The sequence below is a fragment of the Talpa occidentalis genome, unplaced genomic scaffold, assembly GCF_014898055.3.
Source record: "Talpa occidentalis isolate TD23 unplaced genomic scaffold, MPIMG_talOcc4v2.1, whole genome shotgun sequence".
Taxonomy (NCBI): Eukaryota; Metazoa; Chordata; class Mammalia; order Eulipotyphla; family Talpidae; genus Talpa; species Talpa occidentalis.
In genome coordinates, this window is record NW_026555331.1 from 8,504,219 (window position 1) to 8,520,767 (window position 16,549).

A 16,549-nucleotide genomic window follows, 5' to 3' on the forward strand; every position below is an offset into this window, starting at 1 on the left:
GAGTGCTCCTCACTTTTCACATCAGTGTGTGTCTGTGTGTCCTTGGAGCACCAGCTGCAAATGTCTTGGAATCGTGCTCAGAGAGAGCTCTAGATTTGCTGGATCAGAGAAACTGAATAGGACGTTGACTCAGCTAACTTTGCAAGCCCCTGCAAATGAGAGAACCAGATGTATCCATCAAGGTTGTTTCAAAGTTGTGAGGTTGTTCCTTCCAACCCGGCACTCAGTCGGGTCACATCCCACCCCGTGTCCCTGCTCCGCCACCCTATTCCTTCCCAATCTGGCCAGGCCCTCCCTTTCCCTCCCCCGTTCCTGCCTTCCATCCTTGGCTAAAGTTAAACACAAGGCATATCGGATGTTGGAAACCATTTGATATTGGAAACCCAGCCTTGTGTCCACCCCTAGAGAGTCCCAGTAGTTGACCTCAGTCTCATGGGGGAGGCACGCACAGCTTGATGGAGGGGGTGGAGGTGTCAGCCAGCAGAGAACAATGTGGTTTGGAGGATGCTGGTGGGGGGGATACTGCAGAGGTAGGGAGAACAAAACAAAGGAAAGGAATTCTAAGTTCTACCCAGAATAAGAGGTCAAGAGATGGCCACTGAAGAGCTTTCCTTTGGACTGACCTTCAAGGACTGAGAAGCTTTTCACCGAGCAAAGGGAGGATTAAAGCACTGATTTTGTTTCTTTCCTCTTTCAAGCTTCAAACTGACAGTGTTGAAATCTTAGTCTCGAGGCCTTCCCAGAGGCCAGCAATTTCTACATGAGGAATCCCTCCATCATTAGGTCAATAAAGAAGCATGGCGTGCAGATGTCCCAAGGAAGTTTACAAAATGCCAAACAAACGAGTCTTTTTTTCTCTAATAGGGGAATTTATTTTGTAGCTAGAAACAAAATACATGAGTTAACTGGTTCTCCAGCTCTTCTGCAACCATTGTGAGAGTTTAAAGACATCAACATTGTCGTCTTTGATATTGGCACCACTTCTGGAAGGACATTTATTCTTCCCAATGAGCATTTCCCATTTTATTAGAAAGCAACAAAGGCAAAATAGCAGCTTTCATTCATAGTCTTTTCTCAGAGAGAAAATAGAACACCAGAACCTGGAAGGTTTGGCATGTGGGTAGCAACAGGTAGTTATTATTTCTCTGCTTTTCTCTGTCTTTCTCAGATTGACAGTGTTGCTAGTGTAACATTGTACTTTCCATGTGGAAAGATGGAAGGATGAAAGAATGACGGAGAGAAGGGACAAAGTTAGAGCTTTAACTCCTGTCGGTGGGATTGGTCCATCTGTGTTGGCTATTTAACCCATGCTCATAAGTTCTCACAAGTAGCAGAAGACAAATTGGCTACTTGTTCAAAAGACTCTTCTGTTGGCTATAATCTGTGCATCCATCCACACTCCCACACATCTTCTATCTTCTATTCTCTATTATCCATCATCCAGTTTGCAGCATCCATCCACCCATTCATCATCTGTCCATCCATCCATCCATATGTCCATCCATCCATCCGTCCACCCACCCATCCATCCATCCATCCATCCTTTCATCTGTCTGTATGTCCATCCATCCATCTACCCATCCATCCATCCACCCATCCATCCATCCATCCATCCATCCATCCATCCTCTTATTTAATAAATATTTATTAAGACCCTCTTTTGTACCAGAAACCATTTTAGGGGCTATAGCTATGAATAAGAAATTCAAGGTCCCCAAAACTGTTTACAGAATGCCCCTCAGTTTTCCTAAAGGTGACATGTCCCAAAACTCAACTTTTACTATTTTAAATTTCAGTTTTATTAGCTTATCCAGCACACACATGCCCAACAAAGGTGGCATGAAAACGTTAAAGAATATAGTCAAGTTGGTCCCAAGAAAATACTGTTAAAAACTAGCGGACATTACGAAATGAGATAAGGCTTCTGAGGTGAAGGGGGAGCAGGAGAAAGGGTCAAAGAGTATGAGGGATGCTGGTGGAAAATATAAAAGAAAATTAGAAACTGTCACTAATCCCAGACAGCACTGACCCCGTTCTATTGAAATCATGTTGGGGTCTGCTTTTCCCATCTGACCATTTGCTTGAGGAGTTGGTGAATTCTGAGTCTTCCGATCCAGTACAATCCACAGCAAGGCAGCTTGGTAATGGCCTGACAATCCACAAGTCTGGGCAGAAGGTCGCTGCTGTGGGTCGGGGAGGGTAGCACTCACAGCCCCACAGAACTCCCTAACCCTTCATGCCAAAGCAGGTCACAGCAAGAAGACAGTGGCTAAAAACCATCAATATCGTTCTTTTTTTTTTTTCTTGTTATTTATCATCTTTCAAGTTTTCTTCTTTTTTTTTTTTTCAAGATTTATGTATTTATTTATACAAGCACTGGGTACAGTCAGAAGCGCGGGAGGGTGAGAGGATTCACCAGAGCCAGAGCGGGGAGCAGAACAGGCAGAAGGACCAAAGGACACTGCTGAGGGGAGCAGCGGGCGGCAGGAGAGGTCTGCGCGCCATGTGGGATCCTCCTCCGGTGGCCGGGGAGCAACCTAGGATCGAACCGGCGCCGCAGAGGCTGCGGGCAGCTTCACAACCCTGCGCTCAACCGCTGCGCCACTGGGGAGGCCCAAAACCATCAATATCTTTCAAGGTCATTTTCCAATATCAGATTTTACATGGGTTGATACTTTAACATTTAAAAAAAAAAAAAAATCATCCTTGGTTGAGAATTACTGCAGTGAGAAAGCCCCTGGGAGAATTCTGGGGACACAGGGCACAGAACAAATTGGACCAACGTGGAAGGGAACTTTGGGGCTGATGCTGGGACCAAGTTTTAGACAAAAGCCAGTGTCATTTCGGTGAAGGGGGAGGAAGCTTTCCCAGGCGCCGCTCATGGCTGAGAACAGTCTGCTAAGTGCGACAGCAGGGAGTGGTGTGGAGTTTAACGTGGCCGCAGCTCCCTGCTCCTGAGACCTGGTTTCACTTTTCCATCCCCAGTTCATCTCTGCAGCTTTGCCCTTCGCGTTTGGACAATGTTTGCGCTTAATTCAGGAATCTTACCTTCTCGCCTCCATAGTACACTGGTTTTCATGTTTCCCTAACAATTCAGGGACCTCATTTTTCCAAGAAAATCTGCTGTCAGCTCCAAGGAAGGCTTTTTTTTTAAATTTTTTTATTTTTTTTGCCCAATTCTGACTGCCCTCCATGCAGGGCCTGAATGATACACTTAGAAATCCAGAAAGAGAAGGCAGCGATGAGTTTTGCGTTTCAGGGATGAATTTTGCTTGCATTTGATTTTCCTTTGGGATCTCGGATTTCAGGCAACACAATTAAGAAGTGAGCTGATCCCCCACTTTGCTATAGGGAGAATTCTATAAGCTGCTTAGGGGCGGTGGCTGTGAGTAATCAGAGCTGAGGACTGTGACTCGAACCGCCTCATCTGGATGCTTCACGCTGTCGGAGCCCATCTCTTACAGACCGTCCTCTGTGACCAATGGGTATTAAGTGAACAGAGCCAGAGCAGCTCAGACCATTAAAGGTTGCAATGAAGCATTGAACTGCCGAACAAGCAAATGCTGAGCCCCAGCGAGGGAGTACGCTCATGTCTGCTAGTCAGCAGTTACGCTGAGCTTTTAAGTGGGGACAAAGTGGCTGCCATTAGTTTTGCCTTCCTTAGATTATCTGGAATTAAGCTCTGCCAGGACTTATCTCCTGTGAGGTCAAGTTCAATGACAATGGTGAGTGTTTGGGACTAACTTTAAGTTCCATAAAATAATGTGTAAATCCCAGGAACTCATCTTAGATCATTAACAAAAAAAAAAAAAAAAAAGCACTTTGTTCGTAACCCAGAAATTGCATCCACCCATGTCACACATTCCATTAGCCTTCTACTGCTTCTGCGGGGAGAGGACTGTTTGCAGTGATCAGGCTAACAGCCGGCATTTGGTGAAGGGCTCTTGCACCGCATCCCAGGCTGTGGGCTCAGTGTTTCACATGATTTGCCTCTTTTAACCCTTAAACCACCCTGCGTAGTGAGGGCTATTGTCCTCGTATATGTGGGAAGCTGGGGCCAGCCGGTTTGTCCCCAAGCCCGTGATTTTTGCTGCCGCTCTGAACATTGGGATGTGTTGAGCAGGGTGGTGTGTTCACAAATAACCAGGCAGGGTCCTTGCTTTGCCAGGTGTGCACAGGTGAGGAAGGCAGCAGGTGTGGGGTTGACAGTTTCCATACAGTGTGGTGAACACCTTGACAGAAAAAAACAGAGCGTGGCTCTGGAGCAGATGGGGAGGCTGAAATTTCATGAGCGGATGCTCTGGCAGTTTTAAGGGACAGGATGGAATGAGGTAGGTGAAGAAGACAAGAAAGGGCATTGCAAGCCTGAGGGGCACCAAGGCGTGCGGCAAAGAGTTTGGCGTGGCAGGAGTCTTGGCACAGGGGGTCATGGATCTGTTTGACGGTACAGTACAGCAGGACACCCAGGACCCGAGAAGTGACTGTCCTACATCCCTCTGTTGTTCAGCTGATGGGTGGGGAAGCCTCTGTGTGTGTTCAGTTGACAACTGCCTTCCCTTGCACTTTCAGCCCACGAAAGCCAATCGGTTGTCTGTCCTACTAGTTGTTCTAGAAAACCACTCTGAAAAATTTGACTTCACACAGGGCAGATGGTGCCATCTGAGTACCGGAGTTTCTCCACAATGAGCCGGGCAGGTTCTGAGTGCCTCCGGGCTGGGTGAGAGGGAACAGACCCCAGGGGAGTCGGGAGTAATGATTCTCATCCACTGCCAGTCAGGCATGTCTTAGTGCCTTCTCTGCGCCAGGCTGAAGGCAAGGGGCCTTGCAGATATCCCCCAAATCTCTGCAAAGCAGGTATTGTTGGGATTCCTTAACCTGAGGCCTTGGGTTTGGGGTTTTCAGAGAGCATGGGGCACCTGCTCCAACCTCATCCGCGGCCCTGGCACCCACACCTCACGGCACCAAGCTGCAAGGACAGCAGCAGTTTCTGCAGAGAAGTAGGAGCTTTTCGTAACTAGACCTGCTCTTTAGAATCTGAAATTATCTTGGGTTGATACAGAGCTGATTTGACAATAATCAGTGGCTTGCTCTCTTATTGCACAAGCACGTGAGGGGTGAAGGAGGGGGAGCCACTGAGTTGAGTGTGTCGGTTTGTGAACCCACACCTTGGCTCTTGCTGGCACGGCCAGCCCACAAGGACTTGGCTCCTCATGCCCACCAGGGTGAGGGTGGAGGCCGAGAAACTGAGGCATGAAATAAATATTTATAGAGCACCTACTCTGTGCCAGTGTGTCTGTGCCAAATCCTTAACAAAAGTCATTTCATGGCAAACAGAAGAGGCAGGGAGTGTCTACCCCTTGTTATAAAGATGAGGTGATCAGGCTCTGGGTGGTCATGGATTTGCCCAGCGCCACCAAGATGTAAGTGGCAGAGCTGGACTTGAAATCATGGGGCAGCTGGTATTTTTAACTTGAAGTTGGACTTGTTGGTCCTATTTGTGTGCAGAACACTTTGGCAGGATGCTGAAGTCCAGGGATCCTTTCTCAGAATAACACTTTCAAATGGATGTAAAATGCCCATAGTTAAAGTAAAACAGATTGTATTAAAACATCATCAAAATTTGGGACCTCCCTGGTGGCGCAGAGGGTTGAGCACAGCCCTGGGAAGCTGCCTCTGCAGCGCTGATTCGATCCTGGCCGACCAGGGAGATGCCCACATGGTGCGGCAGACCTCTCCTGTCCTGCCCGCTGCTCCCCTCAGCAGTGTATTTCAGTCGATCTGCCTGTTCTGTTTCCTGTTCTGTCTCTGGTGAATCCTCTCACCCTCCCATGCCTCTGGCCTGTACCCCAGCTCTTGTATAAATAAATTTAAAAAGTCTTTTAAAAAAATCATCAAAATTTGTAAACATCTAAGATGCATCCCATGTGCATTTTATGAGGTGAAATGAATCTAATGACAAGACCTAGTGGTGAGCTGAACATGACCAAGACTTTGAAGGGTGAAGAGCCCACAGAGTGACACCTAAGACAACGCCCTAAAAATGCCCTGTGCTTCCCTTTTTGGGGGGTCACAAGTTCTAACTGGGACACGGAGGATGCTACCAGGGCCCATTCTCTGCCTTCATCATGGGATAGTGTGCTCAGTTTCACTTAGAGGTTAGTAAATGAAAGATATTTTTTTCCATTCATGTTCATGGATCCCAAAATCTATCCATGGGGAGATCTGTGGACACCAGGTTCGGGTACCTGCTTTATGAAATTGATAGCATTCACTGTTGCTCAGGTCACACTCTGGGGGCCTGGGCGTGGTACCTGGTGGAGGTCCCCAGTGCCAAGGAGAGGGGCATGGAAAGGACAGATGCCTGATGGTGGGTGACCCCGATCTGGGCATTTTAGACCATGTGTCTCATTTGAGCTCCTCTTTTGGAGGAGATGAAGTTCAGAGGTGTGAGGGAGCTCGCCCAGTGTCACGGCTGGCCAGGCGTCCACCTGCGAGCTGCCCAGCCCTGCCTGAGTGCGGGCGCCGCGTGGGGTCTGGCCTCTGGGTGTGCCTTCATCCCCGCGTGGAGGAAGGAGGCTGTGCGAGCTTGATGGAGAGGGGTGGAAATTACGAGAGCCTGCACTGAACGAGGAAAATTGTTCACTTTTGCTTATTTTGTAGCCAAAAGCTGGGTCTCTTGGATCGGGTTCGCCTTTCTAATCCTCGTGGTAGCAATACTAAAGGAAAGCTATTTACCCCTCTGAATGTAGATGCCATAGAAGAAAGTCCTTCTAAAGAACCAAAGCCTGTTGGCTTAAACAATAAAGAACGCTTCCGCACGGCCTTCCGCATGAAAGCCTACGCTTTCTGGCAGAGTTCTGAAGGTAAAGCCTTTCTTGTCCTCCCTGCCCCTCCACTCCTGCCTCTCCCAAGCCCTCTGCTCCCCGCCTCCCTCCTGCCCGATGTGGAGGATGGTCTACGCAGTGCCCGGCCCCTGACCTCCCTGGGCCTGCGTCTTGCTCCGTCTCATCCAGACGAGCTGGAGGCCCAGAGGACCGCTTGGCTTCCTGCCCTTTCAGTTACCCGGGGTCAAAAATATCACCTACGATAGAATATTTTTGAAAGCAAGACGGTGTATACATAACTTTTGTTACAGTATGTTATTATACTTGTTCCATTTACTTTGTTATTCTTTTCTTATTGCGCCTAATTTATAAGTTAAATTTTGTCATAGGTATTTTGTTATAGGAAGGAATAAAGTCTTTATAGGGTTTGGTCTTATCAGTGGTTTCAGGCCATCACTGGGGGGGTTGGAAGGAATGCCCTGCAAATAAGGGGGACCACTGTATTTCCATGGCTCACAGGCCAGAGGGCCCCCAGAGAGCCCCCACTCATGTCTGTGCAGCCCCCTCTGGGAGGCTTGGACACAAAGCCAGGGCTCCCAAGGATAGTCATGATGAGCGCATTGTTGGGGTCAGCCTCAAAGGTGGAGGGCCCAAGTGCAGTGGCCTGGAGCCCTCAGTATCCTACAGGGGAACAGGGACAATACCTAGTGAGGACCAGCAGGGCCCAGAAAGTGACCCCTCCCCCCGATGTCACAAAGTGACTGATGGAGCAAGAATCAGATCACGTCTGGCTGACTGCGAGGCCCTCGTGTGGGCTCCATGCTCTATGGGCTGCTCAGGACCCCTGTAGCCCACTTACCAGCCTCCTGGTCTCCCCTCCGGCCAGCAGTCCTGTCTCAGACTTCTGGTCATAGAAGGGGGTGCTGGGAAAGGCTGGATGACGCCATGTGGTCTCTCAATGAGACACTCTGGATGCAGAGCTGGGAAGGCTCTGGCTGAGCAGGGCGTGTCCTGCCACTGACATGCGCGTCTCCCTGTCAGATGCTGGGACAGGCGAGCCCATGGGGGACGACAGGGGCTATGGAAACGACTTCCTCATGGAAGACATGATCCCCACCCTGAAGGCCGCCATCCGAGCTGTCAGGTAAGGAAGGGCCCTCCTCCCACCTGCGGCCTCCAGGCTCGGCTCAGCGCCCACAGGCCCTGGCTCTGTGCAGTGCCCTTGGGCTGTGGGAAGGTGGATGGGAAGCTCCTCAGGGCAGGTCACTGACCTGTAGTAAGGGATTTTAACTGACTCTGCTCAGGAAGAGTTGACTACAAGGAGCATTAGTCATTCAGGGTGACTTTATTTGTTCCCAGGAAGATGGAAGCGAGGGTTTGACATCTGTGAGTTCTGGGTGCCCCACTTTCATAGGAGCTGAGAAAACCCGAGGGAGGGGACCCACCATCCCTTTTCTAGAAGCTCACAAGCCAAAGGATTAAAGAGGATGTGGAGGAGAAGCTACGTTAGCTGTCCTCAGACAGAAAGCAGAGTGACACGGCAACAAGAGCGTGGGCCTTGCAGCCTATAAGCCTGGAGTTGAGGATAGCTCGTGCTTTGAAGCTTAGCTCTCTTGGCCACTGTTGTGTCATTCATGGCATTTTGTTCAAAAAGCACTTAGCTCAGTGTCTGGCCTGGAGTGAATGTTCAGTGGGTGTTAGTTCTCATTGTTATTATGATTTTATTATCTGTAAGGCCAAAGGGAGGTGATCGTGAAGGAAAGGCACTAGCAACCTAATTCTCCATGGTTGGAGGGGGTTGACCCAGGACCGAAAGTTGAACTTCTCTCCCCCAACTCTTTTCCTCTCTGGTTCTTTTCTCTCCCCGCCCCTGAGTTTCTGGTCTTGTATCATCATTCCCTTCACTCTCTGCTCATGAGTGCAAATGTCCCTACTTTGCCTTGTAGAATTCTACAATTCCGTCTCTATAAAAAAAAATTCAAGGAGACATTGAGGCCTTACGACGTGAAGGACGTGATTGAGCAGTATTCTGCAGGCCACCTCGACATGCTTTCCAGGATAAAGTACCTTCAGACAAGGTAAGACCATCGTATCTGGAGGCCTGTGCTCTCCTGACTGCGATGGAAGCAACGCCAGACCAGCCTTAGCACTGATGAAAGGCATTCAGAAAGAATCCACATTTTAAGAACAAAAGTGGTTATCAACAATTATGGATGTTGAGGCCAGCTAGCACCAGGCCAAATGGATTGTGAAGAAACTCTAGCACATGTCCAAAGCCAACACCCTGGTCTGTCCTCATGAGAGAAGACCTAAGTCTGACTGGCCACTGCCTGTGGTGCTTTAGATGTTGCCAACAAAATTGGGTTCCTCTAAACTGAGTCCAGCTGGCTAAGACTAAGTGTACATTTCCTTCAAATTAAAAAAAGAGTTCACCAAATGCTACACTGATAATAGTGAAAGTATGGAAACAGCATTGAAGCTCAACTAATAATTGCCACCATTTTGGTTGAGCACTTGGGAACCCTCATTCCTTATAAGCCTCTGAAGTGTTACATTAGAGGTGCCGATTTACCAATGAGGGATCCAAAATTCAAAGAGTAAAGGACTTACTGCAGATCACCCACCTAGTAGGTGGCAGAGCTGAAAGTCAAACCAAGTCTTGTCCTCTCTAAACACCACACCTCCTCAATTATAAAATAGTGATTAAGAAAAGACATCTGCTCACCTAAGTTAGCAGCCATCAAATGAGATTGCAGAAATGTCCATAATGAAAAACAAAGTATATGATCTGTGAGTATAAATGCATAGCCATACTAATTTTACATTCAGGCATATATACATGCAGATATACCTGTACGTACTTAATGTGCATATAGAGGATTGTGTTATATATACTTTTCCTAGACCTTGCAATAATATATATAATGATTTTAAAATCAAATGCACATATGTTGACACAGAAATTCACCTCCCTCACCTCCCTCCTCTCTCTCTCTCGCTCTCTCCCTGCCTCTGCCTCTCCCTCTCTCCTTCTCTGGTGTAGCAGCCTAGAGAAAGGAGTAGCACTGCCCCCAGGGGCTGACAGTGGCTATACTTGTTGATGAATCAATGTGTTGTTTTTTTGTTCTACTTCTTAAAATTAGCAAATCTCTAATGAATTATAACACCTTTTAGAGAAGAAAAGCCATTTACAAACCTAAAGGACAATGTGAGTCATAGCATTGGCACCAGGAAACCACAGTCTTCTGGGGAGCTCGCCCTCCGACAGGTGTGACCTTGCAAATGGACAAGACTCAGGTGCCCTCTGGACCTCAGCTTCCTCATCTGAAAAATGCTTCCATCAGAATACCAGAAGCATCTCCACACTGAGAGAGCTGGGGGAGAAAGGTGCTGGGTGTGTGTGGGGCTCATTTGTGACCTCGCTTCATGCGTAACCTGGTTATCAAGAGGCCTGGCCTTCACACAGCAGGTGCTCAGTGTGCAGAGGAGGTTATGGATGTTCTGAATCTAGCGTGCTGTTATTTATGTACAGAGGAAGGGAGCATGATATCTAGAAGAGACCGGACTCCCAAAACACTGGCCCATCTTCATGTAGAGAGCAGACAACATGTTGTGACTGTTTTAGAGATGACTAGGCCGGAGCTGACTGCCTGGGATGGCTGGTGCATCCTGCTATGCTGTGTAGGCCAGACAAAGGGGCCGTTAGCCACATGGTATCAATGGGGAGCAGCAGGGCTCACAGGGACCGTGTTCTGGCCACTTCTGGGTCATGATCTGGGTGGCCCAGCCCCCACCCTGAAGCACCCTGGGGATGTTTGTCTCCTGTAAAGTTCCAGAGAAGATACTGCTGCTCCTACAGAAAGGGGAGCAGGTACAGGAGCGAGTGTGGAAGCCATCTCTCAAACAGCCAGAGAGCTCACAGCTAACAATGGAAAAACTCCCTACAAGAGAGGAATGAAAGATCTGGAAGATCAGATAGGCTTAGAGAATATAAGAGCTCCCCCTCAGGAATAGCGGGGTGCAGCCCTCACCCAAGCTGTGCTTAGACTTCTTCCCCTCTGCCCTGGGACAGGTGCTCGTGCTGCCTGGACAAAAGAAGGAGCGCCGTCTATCAAGATTATAAACTCTCTCTCTCTGGCTTTGTTCCTCTCTCTTTTCCCTTCTCTTGTATATTCCAAACCCATATGACAAAAGAGGGAAGAGAACAAGTTGCCTCCCTGTCTTCCCGTGACGAGCTCTCTGTGACGTGAAACCTTGTGTGTTCTCTTTCAGAATAGATATGATCTTCACCCCTGGGCCGCCTTCTACTCCGAAGCATAGGAAGTCTCAGAAAGGCCCGGCGTTCACCTACCCGGCCCAGCAGTCTCCCAGGTGGGCTGTGGGTGGGGCAGGCAGGTGCCAGGCTACAGGGCTCCCCAGATCGCAGCTGGTTCCTTGGTGGTCGGCTGATGTTGTCTTTCCCCGAAACCAGATGAAGGGAGGGAGATAGAAGCCAATTCTGGCTCGCAGCCCTTTGAGAGGTTTCTGTGCAAAAGCCCCGCGCCTCTCTTCCCAGACAGCTTCCCAAACATTGGGTGATTCTCCTCTATGGTGGTCACAAATGGAAACGAGCCGAGAGGGACAAACGTGCTTTGCCAGAACAGAAAGAATACTTCGTGTGGGCAGGGCGTGGGGCTTTCTGGGTCAGATGTTTCGGCTTTTCCCGATAGGTTCATTCTCCTCCCGGGACAGAGGAAGGAAGTGCATGCCAGGCCCGACACGTTGCAGGCGCCCTGTTCTCCCGAGTGCTTGAAGACATTCCTTTCCTAAGTCCTGACGAGGAAGAGCCGTCCCTTAGAACATCCCCTGCCGGAACTTACCTGTCTTTAGTCCCACCGTGTCAGGCAGGGAACACACACACGTCAGGCTAAGACTGTCGCACACCCACAGTCACAAGCCCCCTCACTGTAGCAGAAGCAAGCATGTGAGCAAGATGCTCTCGGCACCTAGTCACCCGCCTCCATCCTGGGAATGGAGTAGGGGGCGTGGCTGTGACCCCGGGGCACCTAGCTGGTCCTAAGCAGGTCATTGCTGCAGTGACCTGTTGCTGCTAATTTTTTATTTATGCATACAAGAGCTGGGGTACAGGCCAGAGATGCACGGGGGGTGAGAGGACTCACCAGAGACAAAGCGGGGAGCAGAACAGGCAGACGGACTGAAATCCACTGCTGAGGGGAGCGGCGGGCGAGACAGGAGAGGTCTGCTGCGCCATGTGGGTTTCTCCCTGGCCTCCCGGGGATCGAGCTCATGCTGCAGAGGCTGTGGACAGCTTCATAGTGCGGTGCTTAACCCCTTGCGCCACCAGGGAGGCCCTGTTGCTGCTAATTTTCAGAAGAAAGTTTCCCTGAGCCCAGATGTCTAAATGTTTCATGAAAAGTGAACAACCGCATTTCATGTGGACTCTCCCGTTTTAGACCTGGGTTAAGTGTTTTTGAAACCCTGGGTGGTGGGGAGTCGGGGGCATCCTGCCGTTTGCACTAGGGTTCCCGGCCTGCTTTCAGCCGGGAGGGTCTGACATGGACCTGTTAGCTGCTGTGAGGGCTTCCCGCCACAACACAGCTCCCACTGCAAATGGCAGAGAGCCCTGGGGGCTGCATTTAGCACAAGGACTGCCTCGTTGGCTTAAATTCAGGACAGTTGAGCTGAAGACAGAGCAGGGACTTAGCGCCGGTGAGAGAAAGAGCAGTTACCCCCTGACAGCAATGACTCAGAACAATGGTGACCCCCTAAAGGGGCTCTGCCACACAGGACAGAGCTGTGTTGGGACTCGTGGGAATTCAGGTGGACGTGGCCTGGAACAGCCAGAGAGCAAAGGCAGACAGAGGTCGACCCGTCCCCACCAGCAGCATCTTCCGCGTCATTTTCTGATCTGCACCTATTTTCCGTTCTTAAAACACAGCAGAGGAAATGCTAATGCCCACCGTGGAGAATTTCAGAGATTAGACGCTCCCTCCACACCCTCCTCCCTCGCACACTCAGGGAAGGACCAAGGAGTGTGATTTAAAGGCGGGATACACTCCAGGCTCAGTGGGAGCTGTGTTGTGCCGGGAAGCCCTCACAGCAGCTAACGGGTCCATGTCAGACCCTCCCGGCTGAAAGCAGGCCGGGAACCCTAGTGCAAACGGCAGGACGCCCCCGACTCCCCACCACCCAGGCGTGAGCATGAGCCCCGGCCCCGGGAATACAGCCTCAAGCTGGAACGACCCTGTGAGGCAGCAGTTCTGCTGACAAAGTGATCTTACGGACCCCTTGGCTCTTTCCTAGGAACGAACCCTACGTGGCCAGGCCGTCTACATCCGAGATGGAAGACCAAAGCATGATGGGGAAGTTTGTGAAAGTCGAAAGACAGGTAGGCCTCGTCTTCCCCTCGACCGCAAGGAGGTCACAGAATTTATCTTCAAATGCTTTTCTCTTTCCATGAGAGAGAACATCCTAGAGTGTTTACACTCACAGAAGGATATGGAAATTAAGTCCCCGATGTAGCACTTACTGGCTGGGTGATCATTCGCAGGATCCTGAGCCTCTGTTTCCTCCTCTGTGAAATGGGGATTTTATTTTCTTTACGGAAGTAACCGACATGGCAGCAGTAAGTGTGCAATACTCCAGGCTGAGCCTTAACAGGGGCCTTCACGGCTGGAAGCCCATCTCTATCCTTGGCCCTCCTGTGTCCGGTGGGATTTTGGTGCCACTTACGTGGCTGTGAGGATGAAATGAGGAAGGAAGCGATGACCTGAGAGCGGCTGGGGCCTGTAAACAGGCCACGAGTGCAGCTCCTGCTGTGCTCCCTGCGGCTCCCTCCCAGCACCGCTGCGTCCCGAGCCCTCCTACCTCAAGGCCCCGCGTGGGGTCTCTAGAGGCCTGGAGGCGGAAGGCTGTGGTCTCTGTGTGTGTTGGGGGGATTGGGGGGTTCTCTCAGGACACAAAGGGAAACCCATTCACTCGCAGGACCCGGGAGCTCACCTTCTCCTCTGCCCTAAAGCGGGGCTTGCCTGACTTTGCCCTGGACACTGGCGCCGTCCATTTCCCTCAAGATTCCTGTCAATGCTTTCATTTGACCATCACCCCACCCTGGGTCTGTGCAGGAAGGAGAGAGGAAATTTGGATGATTATTCCTTTGGGTTCATCAAAAATATATTTTTTCATTTCAAATGTTAATTTGTGATCTCAGCTCTTCCGTTGCCTAGTTCTGTGACCTTTGGTAAGTTACTTTTTCATGCTGAACCTGTTTACTCATCTGTAAAATAAAGATAATAATAGTATTTACCTAGTAGGGTTGTAGAAATTAAAGGAGTTGATATCTTTTAAGTTCATGAAACAGAGTTGGACGCTTACTAACTGCCATGTAAGTGTCAGTCATCACAAAGGCATGGACACCTTCCTACCTATCACCTGTCACCTTCCCACCTATCACCTGGCACTGCTTTGTATGCTCGTCTACAGGCATGTGCACACATGCTTATGTAGATACACCTGTAAAGATTTGAGTAAATTCCCCGTCTAGTAGGTAAGAGCAACACAGCTTATGTCCTGGTAGCCCTCGGTGAGGGTGCGGGCAGGGTCTCCAGGTGGGAGAAGCTCAGTTCTTGCAATCACTCTCCTGTGTCTTGGGGGCTTACAGCACCAGGTAGGAGAAAGGTGCATTAACAAGCCACATGCTCTGCCTAGGGAAATGTTTGCAAGACGAGGATACCCCGCTCCTCCCCCCAAACTGCAGCAGCAAGGCCAGCTCTTCCTCGGGGAACAAAGACTTCTAACACATGCCCCCCAACCTTCTCTCTGTGTGCAGCCGTTGCTTTCTGGAAAGCCACGGTCAGGCTTGTTTCTAGATTAGCACATGCATGGCCCGACGTTCAGAGGCCGGGAATCCTTAGCTGTGATTATCATGACTGTGTCCAAGAAGAGACGTCCTTTCTGAGTGCTATGCAGTGTCTCCTCCCGACCTGAGAGAGCCCTGACCCCGCGTCCTTATGTTTTCCAGGTGCACGACATGGGGAAGAAGCTGGACTTCCTGGTGGACATGCACATGCAGCACCTGGAGCGGCTGCAGGTGCAAGTCACGGAGTTCGGCCCCGCCAAGGGGGCCTCCTCTCCAGCCGAGGTGGGGAAGCAAGAGGACCGTCGGGACTCGGGCTTGAGGACCATCCTCTGCCACTATTCTGAGGCAGGCCCCCCCGAGGCCCCCTACAGCTTCCACCAGGTGCCCATCGACAAAGTCGGCCCCTATGGGTTTTTTGCCCACGACCCCGTGAACCTGCCCCACGGGGGCCCCAGCGCCGGGAAGGTTCAGGGGACCGTCTCCTCCTCGGCGCCATATGCAGAGAGGCCCACCGTCCTGCCTATCTTGACGCTTCTCGACTCGAGAATGAGCTACGGCTCCCCGGCCGAGCCGCCCGGCCCCGGCCAGGCCCGGGTGTCCCCCCGGCAGAGACCCAGCGTCACGCGGGACAGCGACACGCCCCTGTCCCTGATGTCCGTCAACCACGAGGAGCTGGAGCGCTCGCCCAGCGGCTTCAGCATCTCCCAGGACAGAGATGACTACCTGTTCGGCCCCAGCGGGGGGTCGAGCTGGATGAGGGAAAAAAGGTACCTCGCGGAGGGGGAGACAGACACGGACACCGACCCCTTCACGCCCAGCGGCTCCATGCCGCTGTCGTCCACAGGGGAGGGCATCTCTGATTCCATATGGACCCCTTCCAGCAAGCCCATGTGAAAGGGGCCGTGGACTGACTGCTCCTGGCAGTGTAGACAGACTCTGTACAGCTCCTGGCTCTCGCCCGATGCATCCCCCGAGCCCCGGGCTGCCCGAGCGCCTGCATGTGCTGGCCCCGGGGCGCGGCCTCTCCCCACGCCGCTCGCGGAAGCCGCTTCTTTTCAGCATGGTTTGCATGACTTACACTATATAAATGGTACCGCTACTCTCTTCTAGGGTCCACATGTATCTGCTGTTCTTACTTTAGCTCACGATCGGATCAGTACAGGGAGACATTCTTGATGAGCCGTGCATTGTCTGTCTGGTTGGCTGGTTTGGGTTTCGGTGTGGTCAGCAGGGAATGGCGCTGATGTCTGAACCACTGCCCCCTCGTGTAAAACAGGCCAGCAATGAGCTGTTTCTAAGGCAAGCAAATCACTTAATAACAAAACAGCGCGCTGCCTGCTGGTGAGGCTTCCCTGGAGCTGAAATGTCAGCAAAGGAGTGAGAGAGTCGTAGCATCTGCAAAAGCAAGAATTCAAGAAATTGTTAAGGAAAAACTAACCAAACCCTCTAAAAGCTCTCAGAGGACCCTCCCTTGATCTCCCACTGTCTAGCACCATGCCTCCGTTTCCTCGTCTATAAAAGATGGTGGTCATCCCGAGCATAGCTTTCCAGATGAGTTACAAATTGGTGAGAAGAAAACACACACACACACACACGCTAAATTAGTTTCCAATTTATGTAACCAAAGTAGTGACATTCATCAGAAGCGGGTGCCCCTCTGGGCAGGAGCTCGTTCAGTGCCATCGCAAGTGGAAATGCAGGTCAAGAAGGCACATGGAAATGCTCCAGGTCAAGTTCTTTGTGAAAATGAGAAGCCTTTGGCTCAGGTAAAGAACCAGGCTGGTGTCACTCATCCCCTGAGAATTGGGTCTCAAAGCCTGGTGAGCTGATTTGCTCCATCCCAAGTCCCCTACTACTCCACTCCACCACT

General features: G+C 50.7%; 1 protein-coding gene across 1 annotated transcript in view; it reads left to right on the top strand.

Annotated features, from left to right (window-relative positions):
- KCNQ3 (potassium voltage-gated channel subfamily Q member 3) overlaps window positions 1–15,790 on the top strand; it is a 207,764-nt gene extending 191,974 nt beyond the window's left edge. Inside the window, 6 exon segments of the mRNA XM_054691974.1 lie at window positions 6,661–6,863; window positions 7,866–7,968; window positions 8,771–8,902; window positions 11,097–11,195; window positions 13,128–13,212; window positions 14,842–15,790. Of these exon segments, the coding sequence (XP_054547949.1) occupies window positions 6,661–6,863; window positions 7,866–7,968; window positions 8,771–8,902; window positions 11,097–11,195; window positions 13,128–13,212; window positions 14,842–15,573 (1,354 nt within the window). The 3' untranslated portion in view covers window positions 15,574–15,790.
- Window positions 15,791–16,549: the final 759 nt, after the last annotated feature.